Source organism: Parus major, chromosome 4 (genome assembly GCF_001522545.3).
Source record: "Parus major isolate Abel chromosome 4, Parus_major1.1, whole genome shotgun sequence".
Taxonomy (NCBI): Eukaryota; Metazoa; Chordata; class Aves; order Passeriformes; family Paridae; genus Parus; species Parus major.
In genome coordinates this window covers 41,428,672-41,448,226 of record NC_031771.1, presented here as the reverse complement: position 1 = coordinate 41,448,226, position 19,555 = coordinate 41,428,672, and the positions used below count along the sequence as shown (strand labels likewise).

At 41.0% G+C, this 19,555-nt stretch overlaps 1 protein-coding gene and 1 long non-coding RNA gene across 6 annotated transcripts in view; one reads left to right on the top strand and one right to left on the bottom strand.

Moving 5' to 3' along the window:
* Nucleotides 1-1,393: 1,393 nt before the first annotated feature.
* Nucleotides 1,394-11,510, top strand: LOC107202681. Its single transcript, XR_004497149.1, has 5 exons — nucleotides 1,394-5,228; nucleotides 6,008-6,070; nucleotides 7,342-7,550; nucleotides 8,889-8,961; nucleotides 10,407-11,510. It is a non-coding gene; the product is annotated as an uncharacterized LOC107202681 (long non-coding RNA).
* A 3,599-nt stretch (nucleotides 11,511-15,109) lies between these two features.
* Nucleotides 15,110-19,555, bottom strand: part of DLC1 (DLC1 Rho GTPase activating protein) — a 245,891-nt gene continuing 241,445 nt past the window's right edge. For all 5 annotated transcript variants that reach the window (XM_015625003.2, XM_015625002.3, XM_015625001.3 and 2 more), the window contains 4 exons: nucleotides 18,623-18,844; nucleotides 17,976-18,193; nucleotides 17,626-17,799; nucleotides 15,110-17,076 (listed from right to left, as the gene is read on the bottom strand). In XM_015625003.2, the coding sequence (XP_015480489.1) occupies nucleotides 16,956-17,076; nucleotides 17,626-17,799; nucleotides 17,976-18,193; nucleotides 18,623-18,844 (735 nt within the window). In that variant the 3' untranslated portion in view covers nucleotides 15,110-16,955. The remainder of the gene's footprint in view (nucleotides 17,077-17,625; nucleotides 17,800-17,975; nucleotides 18,194-18,622; nucleotides 18,845-19,555) is intronic.

Sequence of the window (19,555 nt, the reverse complement as noted above, 5' to 3'; positions counted from 1 at the left end):
GGAAAATTTCTTGCTTATGGGTAACATCAACAGACTCAGCTTATAAATAACTTCTCAGGACCTACATGTATATTAAAGTCACTTCAGATAAATTTGTGTAATCATTATCAAACCTAAAATTCAGATCTGTGGGATTTGGGTGTGAATGGCACTGCCGATAGTACCAAATTCTGACCTACTTATTATATAACTTCTCATTAAAAATCCAGACATGTCAGATTATCTTTCAGGACCCACATGCCACTCATTTGAGATAGGGGAGCAAGGCAGAAGAATATGGAATATGGATCTGACTGTTTAGATAACATACTTTGGAAAAGTGCAGAGAGGCACTGGGAGAACAGAAGTGCTGTCCTAAGGAAGTGAATGCAAAAGCCTCTTTCTACCAGAAAACTATATTTAGATATTTTTTCCTGCAAGAGAACCCCCTCTGTTTAATCCTTTACCAGCTGGACCTTGTGATTTCTCAGCAAGGCTGGCAAAGCACAGCATTGCACCAGTCACATCTGTCAGTCACAGCACGTATGGGGCTGTACCTGCCTCGGTCTGTGGGAGCTCTGCAGTCAGCTCAGATGGGTTTGGCATTTGTCTGGCATTGCAAAATCCCTTCACAGATGCTGAACATTAGGTGAACACTGAGACAAGAGTCTAAAGCATCTACAAATCCTAATGAGAAAGCAAAATTGTCTTCGTGTTTTTTGTTGTTAGTCAGATTAATGATACCACACAATGAACTTTTCTAAGGTCATTAGAAATAAAAATTTAGGAAAAAATATACTTTTCACCTTCTAAATATTTCCACATAAATTATTAATAAGGGAATAAATGTATTTTGGTGGAAACAACTCCAGAAGACTGTTAGTGCTGAGAAAAAAAATTATATTTATTTATCAGTACTTTATGGGCTTCCAGAGCTATGTGTTACTGATATTCTCAATGGTAGGAATGGATGTACTTGTCCTGGTTTAATACCAGCCTCCTTCATTAACCAAAGAACGTGTATATATTTAAAATAAATTCCTGTTGATTCTCCTGTCTGTGCTTCTGTTGAATATTTGAATGCACTAATGAAATAGAGATAAAATACACGTGATCCAGCAATAATATTATTATCTACAGTAATGCTCATATGTACAAAGTCGATTTGAATTCTGTTTCACTTAACTAAATAAGATGAAGAAAATCTTTGGTTTTCCACTAGGTGTCAGTCAATCTATTTCTTTGGTTAAATAGGCTCTGCAGAAGAAATCTGAGAGCAAAAAGCTGATGCCAAGCTGCTACAAAAATAGTTACATTTTTTGTGAATACCATACAGAGGTATTTTGAAAGAATGAGACCAAATCAATGACTTTTTAATTGTGACTCTATATTTTTCTGTTTGCTTTACAGTTTCCATTTAACAGCAGTCAAGAAAACTGCCACAAACTCCAGCCCTGATACTGCTCCAGGGAAACAGGGAGGAAGGAAGGAAGAGAAGGTGCAGTCTGGCCCTGACTGTGGGGACTCTGCTTGGTTATTTCATGTCGGTCCTGAGCCAGCAGAAGCAGGATTTGAACCTTTCAAGGGAAGGAGTGCCCAAAACAGCAGAATCCAACAACTTTCAAGAAAGCTCCAAAGCATCAAGCCTTTGAACTGCCATTGCACCGAAAGGAAATGGCAGCTTTCCCAGTTCAAGGCATGATAAGGCCCTTGGGAAAGGTCTTGCAGGAAGAGTGCAGAAACCTCTGTGTAGGGAAAGAGAAGACAAGATAGATGCAGGGAGAGGAGTGTGCCAGTATGTATTTGAAAAGGGAAACCAGACATAACTCTGCTAATGGTAGCCTTGCCCCCACGTTGCTGGTCATAATGGCAATTGAAGGTTCCCAACCTCTTCCTTTGCCAGGCCTGGCCAGACTGCAGCTGCTGTGGGACAGCAGCACCCAAAGAACATATGGGAAAGGAAAGGTCAGAAAAAGTGATGGTGCAGAGCAAAACATTTGCCAGCTGGACAAAGTGAGCCAGGTGCTGCTGCTTAAAGTACAAGAAGAAAGAAGGCAAGCGTCTCCAATCCAGCTTCATAGAAACAAAGAGCTCATCTCTTGTGTGTCCCAGCTGCAGCTCTCAGTCTAGCGCTTCACATACACTCCTGCTCTGAACAGGCTGCACTCACATGGGCTATGGCTTCTTAGGCTGTCTCCTGCATCCTGGGTAGTTGTGTAAAGCTGGACTGTTAATCCCTGAGGCTCTGTAAAATCATTACTCTCAGAGCTGCAAGGGTCCTTCTCTACCCCAGCCACATAAAGACTGGCAGGATACCTATGGGAACAGTGATCTGAGGTCAGACCAAGGGGCTGTGGTACAAATATCCAAGGTATCTGCTAAAAGAGAGCAGCAGTTTTCTGACTCCAATTCAGTTTATGTCCCTTGTCCACCAGGGAAAGAGTTAAAGACTAATTGTGTTCATGTAAGATGAAGCCTTCACTGGAGGAATTGGTAAGCAATTCCATAGGGACAGCAGGGGAGCAGGGCTGTCTCTCCAGTCTGCCCAGAGAGCCAGTTGGTTTTGCTTTGTGTCTGTGGCTTCTGGTTTGTGTGATCTGGGAGTTCAGAGACTCCCAGTGTGGAATTTTATTGTCCAGCCTGTATTTTCTACACTGACACCAGAGTATCCTGTCATCTGTGTGGTATTGCAAGTTACTGCTCTCATGTGCTGGGCTGCCTCATTTCACTGCAATGCTAGTTATCCCATTCACCCACCCATTAGGCCATGAATGTCATGGGAATGTTACTGAAATAATCTGGTAGTGGAATTATGATGTATTTTAGCACAGTTACATCCCAAAATCTAAAACCTAGCTTGATTGTGTTTATTATTGCATCGCTCTTTGTAGCTTAAGTATTGGTGGTACAACAGAGAGGGAACTGAATCTTCTTGTGGGTCTGTTTGTGCAATTTTACAAGACACACAGAATGGGCAGACTCAATGGCAGCTACAAAAGTCCTTCAGGGCTTCCTGGTTTGCTCTTCTTCCCTCTGAAATATATCTATATATCAATATATCTATATATTCATATATCTAATATATTCATATTAGATACAATTATTGCTAATTATATGTATAATATAATACATAAAATGATAATAATATTATTCATATATATTGTATAATAAGTTTGATATACATCATATATCAAATATCTAATATAGGCTATGATTTGGAGGTCACAGGAATTGCCTTCTGCCATCCTTCCACTAAGCTGTGAGCCTCTGAATATTTTGACTGCAAGCCAAAATTTTTTTCCTGGTGTGGTAAATCTGGGAGGTGTAGGACCAGAATGTTACCTGTGTTTTAGGGAAGACACTTCCAGATGAGCTGGAGGCTGTATCTTACTGCTACCTTTCTCTCCATTCCCCAGATAATTAACTAAGTTGTTTAGCTCTTGAATACTTCTAGCTAAAAGTCTCATGCTTTTCTTCCTTTAGTCTGATGTGTTTCAGATCAAGCTCATACGAATCTTCCAGCCAAAAGGTTCTTAGAACTTATGTGTGCAGGGGTGTTGGTTTGTGGCAGTGCAGGGCTGGGGGAAGGAGCCAATGGTCTCAGGATGAGCCAGGAGTGCCCATGGGAAGCTTCACAACTGCCTTGCCATGTGTGCCTTGGCCTGTAACAAACCTGCAAGAACCAAAACCCAGCAACATTCGCTGATTCTGTTCAAATTGCCTGTCTACTCAAGACTGATGTCTTTGGTGCTGGAATCAGTGCTGCTATTACACTGTGTTCTCTTCCTGCTATTCACAAACATCCATGATTTCTAGCTCAGCTGTGTTTTCCTCCCAGCTGGCAGAAACCGTGGCTGTGAAGTGTGGGAATAAAACTTGGGATCTGCTGCAGCCAATTTTTATTTTGCTGTTGAAATTCTCACCTCTGTGAAATCACTACAGAAAAATGTTTTTATTTATGATGTTTTATTTATTTTCTATTTCTATGACACGTACTTCAGAAATGTAAGAACCCTCCTTTGTTTTCCTGTGTGTATCCAGCTCGTTCCCAAGAAACGGTGTGAATGTTGAGGTGGAGGCCTGAGGGAAGTGTTGGCTCCCAGTGCCTGCCCTCAGTTAAACACGTGGGAGCTCTGTCTTTCCATGTGTGCCTGTGCAGATACCTAAGTTGTCCTATAAAGGTCTTCAGGACAGGGCTCTCTTCTGCTGAGATGCTGGAATGGAAATACTTGCTAGCCGCTTTCCTTTGAGGCTGGTGCTCTGTCCTTTTACAGCACAGCTTTCTAATAGCTGACTTCCAGTGAAACTCTGAAAGACTGAACAGCTGAAAACCCATCATGTGCCTCTCACTGTGGGGACTATTGGCCACTGGACAGAATTACTGATCCTTAATTACAGTGTCTGTACAGATAATGATCAGCCTGGAGCCATAATCAGATATAAAAAGACTCTGAAACAAATCTATAAGCCAAGTTCTATATTTATGTAAAGCCCTGACAATTGGGAAAGCATGCCAACACAAGTTATTAATGCCACCATATTTTTATCATGTAAATGTGGCTGTGTAGTTAGTGATGATCAGGGTTTCTGGATATGGCATTACAGCCACACACAGAAGAAGTCAGTTCACCCAGTTGGTTGTGTTTGAGAGTGAATGTCACACTGACAGTTCTGTAGTGAAAAGAACTTACTATAATGGAGGAGACCAAGAAAGAAGCAGTTTTTCTCTGTTTTTTTTTTTTTTTTTTTTTGGAACAACTGCACTGACTTGGAGACTGTAATTCCCCAAGGGAGCTATGTTCAGCTATAAATATTCCCTGAGATAGCTCAGTGGGTTTATCTGGACTGAGGCTAATTTATAGATATTGCATTGGACTCTCAGAGGGGGCATATCTCTTATACTCTGTAGAGCAGTGATGGGTAATAATGACCAAAGGAAAGTCTGAGATACCTCTTAACAAAAGGTTCCTCCATCACTGTTCTGAATGTGAACCTCCCAGCTGTGTCAGAGCAAGCAGTATCTTGAGGCAGAGTTTGTCTGCAGGGAAAGCAGAAGATGAAACAAGAGTTATGCTTCTTTGTCATAGTATATATCTGGTGCTAAATAATAAATCTTTTCAGAATTTAAATCTAAATAAAGCTGCCCACGATCACCACCCCTACTGCCTGTGCTGCTGGGTAGAAGGAGGTGAGACCTGCTAGTGGAAGATGTGATTTTAGCTGGAGCCAGGCATCTGCCCCACCTGCAGGTAAGTTTCTTACACCAGAAGGGAGCAGGGCAGTGAAGCAAATTGTATTGAATTGGGGTATGTAGATACCAGTCTGAATAAATAAAGTCAAAAATATTGCAGTGAGTGAGGTTTTGGAAGGAAACAATTTAAATGTACTTCACGTTGGCTCTTGGAGAGTATTTCTTCAGAGGAGAGCTGCTGGCATGGAATGTTCTCTCCCATGTTTCTTCCCTCATTTTAAAGGCAATAGGAGAAGAAAGTTAAATGTAGCTGTTTAAAAAGCCTGATGAGGAGATCAGTATTGTCACTGTTCTTCTGAGGTCACTGCATGACCCTGGGGAAATTGATAGATGACTACCCAAAGCACAGTATGAGACAGCTTGGAAAGAGTTGCCACAAAGGCAAGTGCCATCCATGGGGCAGTAGGCCTAGGCTCATTCATGTTTACCAAGAAAGAAAGTAGGTATTTTCTCACACATCATAGATGCATCACAGGAAATATGACAGCCAAAGCCATGAATGAAAGCCAAATTAATTTTTACTAGGCCTAGAAATGCCACGTTGAATAGTGGCTGGTTCCTCCTTGGGAAGCATCCATGTATGAATCTCAAACACTTGGAGAAACGCTGTCAGGAGGCAGCAGCTCCAGAGGGAGGCTGTGCTCCTACAGTTTGGCCTCTCTCCTGATGAAAAGGGGCTGGGTGCAATACTTGCCACCAGAAGCAATGCAGAGTGAGGCAGTCGACTTCCCTGAAGACACCAGCTTTAACCAAAATTTGTAATGGCTGCTTTTCCAGGCTGGAAGAAGAATATGTTTGGCCAGTTTAATGCCAGAGTGTGTCTCAGTTCACCAGGAGCAGGTGGGTTGTGGTATAGGACAAATGAGAAGCTAAAGATTTCTTGATCTTGAACAAAAGTAGTCAAATATCTTAAAACAGATCAAGGCCTGATCAAGTTCTCCTCTTATCCCAGCCAGGGAAGCTTCTAGACAGTCCCTCCTCCTATGTAAACCCATGCAGTTTAGGGGAAAGGCTGGTTGCTCAGAACTTGAGCTTCCCAAGAGGGTGGTGACAGGCCCCTTACCTTGGAGCGTTGCTAAACACGATGCAATCTGTAAGCACCTAGTCTGAGCTGTGCAAACGCCTGTGAGAGGTTTTGTATCGGATCAGGCAAAGGGAGAAGGAAATGCGACACCAGGATCTGAGCCTGACCTGACTGCAGTGCTGGCTCTGGCAGGATGGAGAGAATGTCACAGGCAGACGAGACACACAAGCAGTGTAGAACTGATTGCAAAAGAGAGCTTGCAGGGTTTAACTGGAGGTTTGCAGAACAGAAAGTGTCCACAGAGAAAAGGCTGCAGCAGCAGTGAATGATCTCAGAAGCTGTTGTTGCTCAGCCTCAACTTCTCCTGCAGTGTTCAACAGAGAGCAACCAGAATATTTTATTTGTGATTGGGAAGTATTTGGGGTTTGTTGCTGGTTTGGTGCATCTTTAAATCACATACAGTATGCTTGATTAATAATCAAGGTAGAGAAAGAAATCAGTATTTTTCAGCAGCTCCCTAGGGAATGTGTCCTTACAAAGAGCATCTCCTAGGCTATTCTCTGTCTCATGGCTCGAAACAACTGCAAACTATATGTATATATTCTTATCCCAGTTTATGATCCCCAGGAGCATCATAATGAGTACACAACATTAATCTGATTTGTTTAAAAATATTAATCCAATTTTTTGTTTAATGGTACAAATCTGGGCACAACTGATAACAAAAACTTACAGCATCTTATCTCTTTAAGGAGATAGCTAAATGCAGAGCCATTCATCACAGTGATAAGCAGTTCCTCAGGCACAAATACGCACATATCGCAGTCTGTGCGTGATGCCGACCAGATACAGCTCTGTTTTCTGTCTGCTCTGCGCGGCGCTATCAACAAAGAGCTGTGAGCAAGGGCGAAGCAATACTTTTGGCAAATTCTTCACAAGTGCTGGGGTTTGCTGTCCTATGAACTTCTCTGGCAAGTTTTAAACAGAATCTAGGAGTCTGTTTTAGCAGGAGAGTAGACTGCAAATAAGAATTCAGTCTTGCAATCAGCCTAGCATTTTGTTTGAAATTGGATTTCTTGTCTTTCAGTCAGGCTAAAGCCAATGTCTGGGAAAAAGCAGCTCCAAGGTTTGCTGCATTGAGAAGAGCCCTGCAGAGCAGAGATCACCTGCAGCAGCCCAGGGGGGTGTGGGTGATGCAGTGCTTGTGCTGTGTCATGGCCCTGCAGCATGATGTTATTTTTGTTACCCTGTGCTGGGCTCGGATTCTGTAACCACCTTACAGCTACTACTGTGAAGGTATGTTACCAGGGAAATGTGGAAATACTTAAAAAATCATACTCATAATCTTTTAAATGACAGTATTTTCTTTTTTCCTTTTACCCTTGAGTTCATCTAAGCATTCTTTTAATGAGATTTATCAGCTCTGATATCTCAAAACTTGTTCCTGTGATTAGCATGCAACATTAATGTTCAAATTTGCTATTTGCATCTCTAGTTCAAAATCTTTTATACTCTAGCTCCCCATCACAAAATGTACTTGATAGCACATCTGTTTCATCTCTTGTCTACCAAAAATAATTTGATTTAGAAATCCTCTGGAATTGTGTATAGACGAAAAGCAACTCAAAAGGAAGTTTGTTCTCAGCTTGGCCTTTAGATATTTTTGTTTCAGTTTCTTGCAAAACTTGCACTTTCAATTTATGATTACTGAAGCAAAATAATCATACATTTTTTTCCCTCTTGATGTCCTGGGGAAGTCTATCTAGGGAAGGCAAGGCACAGAGGGCATAAAGTTCATGTAGGAAAGCAGACTGAGAGACAGGCTTGAGGCATTCAAAGTGCCTGGGCTGAGTTCCTATTTATACCAAAGTTTTTTGGATTATTCATTCATCTCTGAGGTTGGGACAAAACCTGTCAGGGCAGTGGAACGTAGTGGGTGGGTAACCAAGTCCTACACAACATGGAAAATGCTCATGCCCCAAATACTACTTCTGGGACCAGTTTCTGTAAGAATTAGGCAGAAGAGAAGGGCAGAGCAGAGTGAGCTTGTTTGTTTAGACACACAATGTTTGCCTTTATTTCTCTCTATCTTTTCTAAGGGCTGTGACGGCACTTCCTTCCTAGTTCATTTGTGTGGCTGCCTGAAAGGGATATGTCTAAATAGGGGTCAGAGCAACTGCAGGGCAGTTTGCTTGTTTGTTAAACAATATGGGAAGAAAACAGAGGCCATGAAGAATACCTCCCTCCCCTCTGTGCCCCAGGGAACATTCTTTATAAAATTTGGCAGCAACTCTGTCATCACAAACCAACAAACCACTACATGGAGTGGCTGGCTCTGGAAACTGTTTTAGTCATTTAACAGGATAAGAAGAGGAGGCAAAGAAAAGAAGCTCTAAAAAAAAAAAAAAGAAAAAAAGAAAAAAAGAAAAAAATGTATGAAACCTCAGAAAATATCTCTACATCAGTAAGACAGAATGTTTGAACAGTAAAAAAAGTTTGTGATGGTTTTCAAGGAATCAAAAAGAGTATGATAAGCTTGATTTGTTACATGGTGCATTATAAAAAAATAGCATAGTAAATATTATGTCCCAGGGTGGGCTGCTGATTAATTTAAACAAATGCTCTCTCTTATAGTGACCATTGAAAGGCTGTTTGCTCACCAGGACAAAAAACTTCCTGCAGGATCTTGTCAAAAATACTTCCAGAAGTAAGTCCAAATGCCTAGTGCAGAAATTAAAAATAACAAGAACTTTGGTACTTATATTTTTCTCAAAGCTCTGCAAAAAATTAATAATAGTGAATTCCAAATGCAGATTTTCAAATTATGAAATTCCAAATTATGAAAATAATTACTTTTACAATAGAGCAGATGGTGCCAGAAAACAGCTTGTTTTGCCTTCTTCTCTCAGACCGCTTGTTGAGATTTCGAATCAGTGTCTCTAGCCTCTTTTCTAGCAATAAACTGGGGATATGATTCTATGCAAGCCTAAAACTTTAGATACTTAGAGCTTCCCAGGGTCTGCTAGTTGTTCAGTTTTTTTATCAAATACGTGCCCAAAATGTGTTATTGTGTTAGCCATGACTGTGTGCTCCTCAGCAGCAGGGCCTCTGAACTCTGTCACTGCTCTTGACGTGTCCTTCATCCCCTCAACAATCTCACTAGTAGGAGGTTTGGGACAGTTTCCCCTCCTTCCCCAGCCCCATGTGCCTGTTGAATTGAGCCTAGTTCAGTAGCTACTCTGCCTGATCTTGTTTACAATTAACGTGACAAGGCCAGTGCTTTACCTAAAAAGTTATGTGATAATTTTACACATAATCATTTATTCTTATCTTAGGTTAGAAGGGTGGAGACAGTGAATGTGAATGGAATTTCTTTTGGACTGTGGTTCAGATGTTAGCTAGAAAATCTTGACTTTTCTACATGCTCAAGGTCATTCTTAAAAGGCCTCAAATGCAATTTAATGTTTTCAGGGGTCTCCAAAGCCAAGTAAGGGAGCTTGCAGACCAAGCACTGTGTAGTGTTAGTGCTGCTGTGGGTACCATTACAGTTCTGGAATTCATGAGCAGTTGTGATCCCATCTAAGTGTTTCTACTTAATTGAATACTTGCCCTGCATTATGAGGAGTTTGTGTTTCTATGCTACACGCCCCTGAACTTGGCACTGGTGAAGCTGCAGATCAGCTGTTTTCAGTTTTGGAAAGTCATTGAGGTGCTGGAGCATGTCCAGAGAAGGGCAAGAGAGCTGGTGAAGGGTCTGGAGCACAGGTCTTCTGAGAAGTGGTGAGGGAGCTGTGGTGGTTAACCTGGACAAAAGGAGGCTCAGAAGGGACCTTATTGCTCTCTGCAACTGCCTGAAAGAAGGCTGTAGTGAGGGTCAGTCTTTTCTCCTAGGGAAAAAGTGACAGGACGAGAGGAAATGCCCTTAAGTTGCTCCAGGGGAGGGTTGGATTGGATATTCGGAAAAATCTTTTTGTGTAAAGGGTTGTCAAGCTTTGGAACAGGCTGGCCAGGGAAGTGTTGGAGTCGCCATCCCCAGAGTTATTTAAAAGATGTGTGGATGGGGCACTTGGGGCACACTGTTTAATGGAGGGGTTGGCAGTGCTGAGTTAATGGTTGTACTCAACCATCTTAGAGGTCTTTTCTGCCCAAAAGGATTCTGTGGTTCCATGCATACTTCAAGCTGATGAGGAGTGTAGCACAGAGATGGGACACCCTTGGGGGAAGAAAATTACCATCAGTTCTCACCATGGAAGACATGAATCATCCTCATCTGCTTTTCCTCTCACTGGGAGGTAGGTGTGTCACTGTTGCTGAGGATTACAGGAGGCACCACCAGAGTTTTTCAGTTTCAGTAATTTTTATGTACTTCTCCCAGTCTTAGATAATGGAGTAAAAGCACCTAAGTAGAGGGAGGGCAGGTGTCATTCTCCAGACACATTACCTTAATGAATTTCCCTCTCTTTGTAAGAAGGTCTAGAAGGCTTTCAAAGCTGCTTTTCTGTGTCTTAAAGCAGTTTCCATTGCTATCTGCTGAATGAAATTGTAGGCAGCAAAGTTTTACCCCTTTTACTTAAGTACTGATTTTAATGTTGTTCTAGCTTTGTAGGCTATAGGGGAGGTGAGGTATCAGTGAGGTGTGATATTCAAATTCAGTTTGGATTATTGTATTATTGTATGATTTATTACTTGTATGCTTTGGAAGGTCTAGTTGATAAATTATGTAGGTGAAAAAGGCTTTAATAAGAAGTGAAAAAGCCAATGTGCATTCTTCAGACATTCTGTTGAGAGAGAGAAATGAGAAGAGTACAGACTGCTAGAGATTATATGAATGAGTTAAAACAAATATTTTAGTATCTTTGCATTCCTTTTCCTGTGTTTAAATGGTCTACTTAGAATATGCTGTATTGTACAACTTGACCCAGAGATTTAGGTAAAAAATAGCTTATTAAAAACTTCACTAATTATAGTGTCAGTCTTTCTATGAACTTGAATTATAGCCCAGCTGAAGATGATGTGTTTAACCAGCTCATAATATGCCCTGACTGAAATTTATTATCTTTTACTTGTTTTTGAGAGAAAAGCAAATACTTACCAGATGACCTGCTTGTTTTGTCTGTCAGGCTGCTGTCACTAAACATGTTGGAAGTGTTCGGCCAAAACTTTAGAACAACCATTCCTCTATTACACACACCTTGCACACCATCTTAGTCTGGATCTTAGTCTGGTTTATAAATATAATCTTTATGAATATAATCTACTTCTGCTGCTAGCTGGCTTATTTTAAAAAATGACAGTTCTCTCAAGTGACACTCAAGTGTTTTAATTGATGCCACTCTTTCCTGAAATTCCCTTTTCATTTGCTAACCATCTTCCTATGTCTCTAATAAATGAAGGTGTAAGCTCCCTCAAATCAGAGCCATCTCAGCTATTATCACCCTGCCTACCAGCTTATAACATGCTTATGTCATCATATCATGGAAAAAGCTGTTTAATTTCCTCCCCTGGAAAGCATACATAACTGTACTGGCCCTTTAATGCTCTACCTTTTGAATATTTAATTTTTTGAATAGTAGTATTCTTTCATTCACTGGGAATTCTGTTCCTAAGGGGCTTTTCCATTTTCAGTGTTAGAAAGCCTTAAGAAATGTCTGTGTGCATTAGGAGCAGCTGTGATATTTAGACCCACCACATCACCCTTTTATTACTTGAGCTAATGAAGTGACTAATAGAACACTGGTACCTGGAAAAGCATGCACAACACACTTGCTGTAGGTCTTTTTCTTCCTGTAGTAAGGAAAATCCTCTGAACCTATGGAAGAATGGATTTGATTCTCTCTATGATGGGGAAATCATGTCAATCAGGGTTATAGATCTTTCTGGATTTTGTGTAAAACTTAGGAAAGCAAAGAGGTCTCCCAGTTGTGTGGTAACCTCCCCGGGCTGATCTTCATGCTCCTGGCCCATGGTGGTAAGGCACTGCATCTTCTGATTTAAGTGAATGTCCACTTCAATAAAATCTAAGCAAATTGCATGCCGCAAACTCCAGTGCAATTCTTAGAGAAAGACTTCTTGGTAACTTCCAAAACAATTGAGATATTTTATTTTTGACACCAGATATGTTCTTGCTCAGCCAGGCAGGGCTATCTGACAGTGCTTAAAGGTCAAAAGTGGTAGCCTGTAAGTGCTGTAATCATGGCAAATAATGGAGAGAGGACCTTTGTTATGTCTTTGTGATGCTTTATGGAAGCTAGGAAGCAATGATTCCAGGGTCTGTGCATGAGCAGTTTTAAATTACTTATGCTCTTGCTGCTTCTCAGGGAGAGATTGTCCCACAGTCCCAAAGACCTCTTGCTGTGTGCAAAATGCCTTTTCCTTTCCTTCTGCCTCACATTTTCCATTAATGAATTTTTAGCCCATCTTGTACACCCACTCAGCTAGTTTGAACTCCTCTTCTGGATTTTTATGACCTTCCAGTGCTAGTTGACACTTACTACATCCCTGTTGTCTAGTGGCCAGACTGTGGCTTGACTCTCTCTCTCTAAATGTGCCCCTCCAGTGCCTTAATCTCTTTCGATGGAATTTTTCCTTCTTTGAATTCTTTCCCATACTTCACTGCATTTTACTGTCCCTGGATTCAGCTTGCAAATTCATTTCTTGCAAGCAATCTGGACACCTCAGGATATACAGGAAAATACGGTAGGATGGTGCAGAGGAGAGAAGAAATTTAGCAAGTCTCAAGATCTTAGGGGAGTGCTCAATGCAAAAGGTACATGGGTGCAAGCATTACATATTAGCATAAGATTTTCACCCTAATCTGGTGCTATGAATTAATTGTTTTAGAATGTGATGCTGCTTTTCCTTGCTAGAAAAATAAAACATTCTGGGTTGATGGATGAGAAAAAGATGAAAGTAACTTTTCAGAGATGCAGTGAAGGGTTTTTTATTCAGAAGTTACGGTATAACAGAGATGAAGGAATCAGTTACTCTTAATGCATTGCTCTGTAAAACCACTATCATGTTTTCATTCCTTATGATAGGACACTGCTTCCAGCACTTAGCAGATTTGTGTATACCAGTTAATTTTCATATGCCTTAAGTGAAAATATCCACCTTTTATAATCTAGCCCAAGTCATGGATACTGTTTTCATACTTTCTTCTGGCACAGCTACTGTGGATACCGTCTCCTGCTCTTTTCAAGGTCTTGTACTAGACTGCAGAGGTACTGCTTTACATCATTTCAGTCTCCCTTTCCCAGACTGTCCACATGTGTTAGTGGCCTTTCTAAGGTGAAGGCTACTGACTATTTACAGCTTCATAAATACCTACCTGTGGAGCTGCATTACTTGAGGAATGACAGTGAAACATGACATTTTCTTCTTGAAATTGTCAGAAAGAAGTACTGAAATTCAGCATTACTGAAGCACAGGGCAGACTGGACCTGTGTTGCACCAGGGATGCAATGTACACAGTTATTCACACCAGCACATGGACAGAATGGAATTGGGGCCCAGCCTGCACTTCCTCTGTGGCAACTACTGCTTAAAGCAGGAGAATGTCCCAAGAGGAGCTAGTGCTGCCCGAGTGACAGCTGACAAAAAACCCCACAGGCATGGAAGATTGAATTCTGGTGTTCTGCACCAACATGGACATCTGCAAATGAAGGTGCCAAGAACACAAGCATTCTGGAGGCTGAGGCTACTTAGAAGATTCAAAATTAACTCATATTGTAGAAATGTTTAGGAAAATGTTAATTTGAAAGTAACTTAAATGCATTTTAAACAAAATGCAGCGTAAATCCTTAAGTTGCCAGAGGTGTATCATGAGTTAGTGTGCTTAAATATCCAAACAAAACCATCATTACAGAAAAAAAATTAGCTCTAACTCTGCTTGTTCCCAGGACCCAGAACTGTGAACAAATCTGTTTGGTATTTTTTTTTTTTTTAATGTTCAGTTGTTTAAGTATTTACTTGGGAAGAAAAAATGTTCTGTAACAGCCAAACAAATGACAATCCCTTATCAGAAAGGTTCTCTAAAACTCTTTGGTGTGTGAGAACTAATACCATGGCAACAAGAGGTTTGCTTTTGCCAGACTTAAGCATCATCCAGGGAATGAAGTGGGAAGTGATAGCGATCAGGACTTTGGGATGCTCAGGCAGAGAAAGAATAGGATGATGTTGGTAACTGAAAAGCAGGAGGCCTTCTCACAGCTGGTGTATCAGACAAGCCTCACAAATCAAAACCCTCCTTCAGATGCCTAAATTATACTTCTGTTGGCTAAGACTTTAAAAACTTTGAGAAGTTGCTTGAATTAACAGCTGTCTTTGGCTTGGTTTTTCACCTTAGTCAGTTGTTTGTATATCTTCCTGGCCTCCTCTTTGGCTTGATTTAATTGCTGTGTGCGCTTTCACTTTCTCCAATTACTTTTACACTTGCGTTTTTTGAAGCAAACCTATGACTCTACAACTCATCATGACATCATTCTCTATTTAGAAATTAGGAAAGCAATGAATTATTTCCCAGCATTGCCTACTGCTGCTTTCCACCTGGTCAAATTCAAGAATTCCTTTCTACAAGACCACAGCAAAACAGAGGTTTCTTCCCACTACTATAAAAGCATGAAGCAATTGACTAGGGAATGCTTCTGTCCAGCTTTCTGCCATTGTCATGTCCTGTCTTCTGTTTCAAGTTGCTTTGGTACCTGCCTTTAACAATACTGTAAGTATCAGCCTGGGAGAGGGCAGGCGTGGCTGCACTGCTGGCTGGAGCGTGAAAAGAACCAGAAGTAAGAAAAACACCTCCCCCTCTTGGTATGAGAGTGGAAGGAAGAATGCAGAATAAAATAAAACTCATTATGAAATATCCAATTTTAAACATTTAATAGTGCACATATTGAGTATATTCTGTACAGACATCTATAGCAAGTTAAACATTTTTCTTTCTCTCGCGTAGATCATACTCATGTAAAGCACATTTACAATAGAAAACATACTTGAGGTACAAAAACCCAAAAAGAATATCTGAGGTATAAATACAGGTATATTTTAAATAATCTTTATCATGCTTAATCTATGTTTGACAGTACACTGTGGGCAAGTATACATGTTTACAATAGGATGGTATGTACAACATACAATTTTACAAATTCAAAAGTGTTTGATGTAGAAGAATATACAAGATTTTCCTACTCATGAGGAACATTGTTACTGGAAGTACTACATTATTTGCCATTATAAAAAAAAAAATCTTCATCAAAAAGCTTAAAATAATACTGACAATGGTAAAAAAGTCTGTCAAGATTCCATCTTGCAACTCATTCATACCCTAGCCACAAAATACATTTATCACTTAATACTGCACCTTGAAAGCAAATCTTTACCTTTACAGTAAAACCTACAGAAAGACATCTTTCCAGAGGACCTCAGGACTTCCTACAGTTCATGTAAGTTGATTCTCAAGAAGTGGAAAATTTCCCAAAGGGTTTAAAACACAACAAAACCGAAGATAAAACTGCACCCTCCTTTCTGCCCTCAATATAACCCCCACATACTGCTCACATGCAGGTTCTATTCATGTTAACACACAGCTTTTAGGAAAACAGGCAAGAAGGGGTGAGTAAGGGAAAGAGTTTGCATGACTCTCCCTAGTCAAGCCACCCCAGCTGCTGCTGCAGGAGTCCTGCCACCTCCTGGCACCACAACTCCAGTGTTGACCTTTTTCCTCTTGAGCCACTAGAATACAATAAAATATATAAAAGCTCATTAAAACACCTATAGATAACTCAGGCAGGAGTAAAAGCAATGGACATATTTGTTTTTTAACAACTGATGTTATTGGCTCTCCTTATCATTGCAGACATTTCATTTCTAAGCTGCTACGTTGCTCAAAGGTGTATTTTCTTAAATAAGCTTATAGAAATGCTCATCACTCCTAAAAGATCATCTGGGTAAGGAGTGGACAGTAGCTGAAGCAAGCCTCTTGTAACATCTGCTTAGGGTTTTCAACTAGTTTAGAGCTGAGGAAAAGGCAGAACTAGCACATTCAAAGGATAGCTACTCCTGGTCCACAGGGGAGTCCCATTCTAGGTTGAACTGTATCCAGCATAATAAAATCCATTGTGGTTGCCTATCAGTGTACCAGACACATTTCAAATTCAACTTCTTCTATCCTTTCAACCATTAACACACTCATTCACACTTTAATCTCTGTGCAAACCTTTCTCTGCTTATCTCAGTGAGAACACATTGAAGAGTACCAACTATTCCAGTGGATACACCAGTCCCTCAATGCACTACAAATAAAATGACATGAGTATGTACATAAAGCTAAGTATTTCACATGGGAATGATGAGCCTTCACCATATTTCATAATATATTTTGCATTTAAAGAAATTTGCTTCTCAGAAGCAATTCAAAACATCTAATAGTATTTTTTTTTTTAATTTTTATTTTTTTGCACAGTTCTCCTATGTATTCCAGTCGAGGCCTACACTATAGACCTTACACAGACAGGAAGCAGCTTTAAAGTGTATGGTATGGCCACAGTCCTATAGCAATGCTCACAGTCAAGTTCTCATGCTGTCATCCCTTCATGACACGACTTGCAGGTGGAACACAGGTCTGGTCTGCGGCGCCCAAGTCTCAGTTTTGGGCAAAGTCTATGTTGCTGAGGTGGGGAGTGCATGGCTGCTCCTCTTCAGTAGTCACCTGGATTTTACTTCCTTGCTCTCAGGACTCTGCTGACTGAAAGAGTCTCGTATCTTAACAACTTCTGATGCACACAAGTGTCCAAAAGACTTGGTGTACCAGTCTGGCATGTGGCCCCTGTTGCATGGAGAAAAAAGTAATGATGAGGAAGGTACCAGAGACTTTGTACGTATTTTCTTAGTCACAATCAAATCTGTATCTAGCTGGTTAAATGTCTGACTAGGAAATCTCCTTAGTACTGGTTACTGTGCAGCTCAACCCCACTAATATATAGATTTGCTCAAAAACAAGTTTGCTGCACTAAGGAAAGGTTATGGAAAGTTTTGTGACAACCTGGCCCTGTTTACAAGCTTAGTATTAAAATTAACTTGTCCTTGCATCCAATATGACTGTCAGAGGAAAGGCTGGGGCTGTATACCAATAGTGATGGTGGAGCACATACTGGAGGCTTCTAATGCAACAACTACACCTGCTGCCAGATGTGCACTGCAGCCAGCTTTCTGTGACATCTCAGAGACCCGTGTGCTTGCCTTTGGGAAGGATGTACTACTACTGGCCAAGCTAAAGTCTGTTGAACCATCTAAGTTTTCCACTGACCATGCTGAAACTATACAAGAAAAGTAACCACCTCCAAAGGAAATGGACAAACAAAATGGAGTTTCCTACCTTAAATCAATTCTGCACATGTAGGTAAGTTTTGATTTTCCTGACCCGCAGGGCTCAATCAGATACCTCGACAGGAGCACATTGACTCTAACACCTGCCACAGGAGCCCGGTCGTGGTCCACTGAGGTTGCTAGAAGCACACAGGCTCCTTTGGGGAAGTTTGTCCTCCATGTTCTAAGAAAAAATAAGAAAACCAAAAATCTTTTACTTGACAAACAGTAATTCCAACATCTAATAGGAATTCAAATTAGGCACAAATAGATATTTACCAATATAGCTGATTTTATAAAGAAATAAGCAAGGTTGCTAAATGTGTAGGATATAAACATCATTGCATATGACTGTCTTACCTTAAGACAACGAAGTCCCTGGCTGGGTGAGGTGCCATGCTGTTCTGGACATACTGGTATATATCTGTCTGGCTATCCAAAGGCTCAATTACTTTTGACTCTATAAGATCCTCATCCCAAAGATGCTGCTCTTTAAGTAAACGATTTAAAACATCCTCTGGTGTAGCTGAGATTTCAATGGTAGTTTTCCATAATCGAAGTGGGGGACCTTCACACACCTGGGGAAAATTAGCAGAGTCCTTAATTTTCCTCTTCCTTACACTTTCTTTTTCAAGTTAAGAATCTTATTGAAACACTTCTCCATCTGCTAGTTCTGAGCTCTACAAGATCAGAGATGAGAAATTTCTTTCTAACTGCCTGCATAGTGACTCAGCTTGTTAAGGCTTTGCATGTGTGAGTGAAGGCATGTAAATTCAATACAGTGAACATTCTTGGGCTGGATAAACAGAAGAACACAAATCAGAATGCATTAGCAAGCTACTGCTGAAAGACATGGTGTTTTTATATGGTGTGCAACTGCATCAAAAGACCAAGATTTTTTTCTAGTATCTATCTGCACAGTAAAGATGTGTATTGAACCTTCTGCAATATCCTATGTCACAAGTGAGCTAAAGCCAGAGCTGTGGTGTGAGTGACAGGGTTCATACCTTCTTGTACGCCAGCTCTGCTTGCTCTGATGTGGAGCAGCTGACCCAGCCTTTAAACTTCTCCTTCATCTCCTTTAGCAAGTCATCCACGCAGTCCTGGAGGTAGCAGTGGTAATCAGAGGGCTCAGTGTTGCAGCTGCTGCCCCGGAGCTCCTCCAGGCTGAGGGGACGCAGGTCCTGCTCCGTGTACGAGTTCCGACCCCTGCTCATTTCTTCTGGTATCTGAGGGGTGACAAGGGTGAAATCATGCTCTTGCAGCTCTCTCCCCTGATCACTGTGTTAGTCTAGCAGCTCAATAGCCACAGGGACATGTGTATGTTAGTTTTTTAAGTGATGGGATGTGTGTCTGTCAGCTTAAGCACTCAATTAAGTCTGTGACTTTGATTTAACTCAAATTAGTCTCTGTTTTATGGGGTGTCTGATTCTGTGGAGTATCCCCCCTTTCCTATACAACTAGACTCATTCCCACAGCACAGTTTATCCTGCAAACTGAAGGAAGAAGGGAACATTGTCAGCTGCAAGAAAAGAGACAGACACATCTTCAGTTGAGAGCTCTGAAAAGATTTGATGACAGTGAGGAAAACCAGGGCTCGACTTGTCTGGTTCTCCATCGCAGGCCCTAGAGGGAGCATGCTTTAGTTCCTACAGATCCTTCAACCTATGGTTTGACAGTGTTACATTCCAGGATGCTTTTGTGGCCTGTCTTGCTAACTCTTGGGAATTTAAGTATAAAATGAGAACTGAAATTCCTGGAAATAGCGTCTTGCTTTGTAATTAGAGCTGAGGTTCACAAACGCTCATGGCTGAACAATAAAAATTTGAAAATGTATTCCAAATGCAGCTTGGGTGCAACAAAAATGTGCCAAACCCCACAACTGCCTCCTGACTTGAGAGCACCAGCACCAACAGAACAACTCTCTTCTCTTCTGGCAG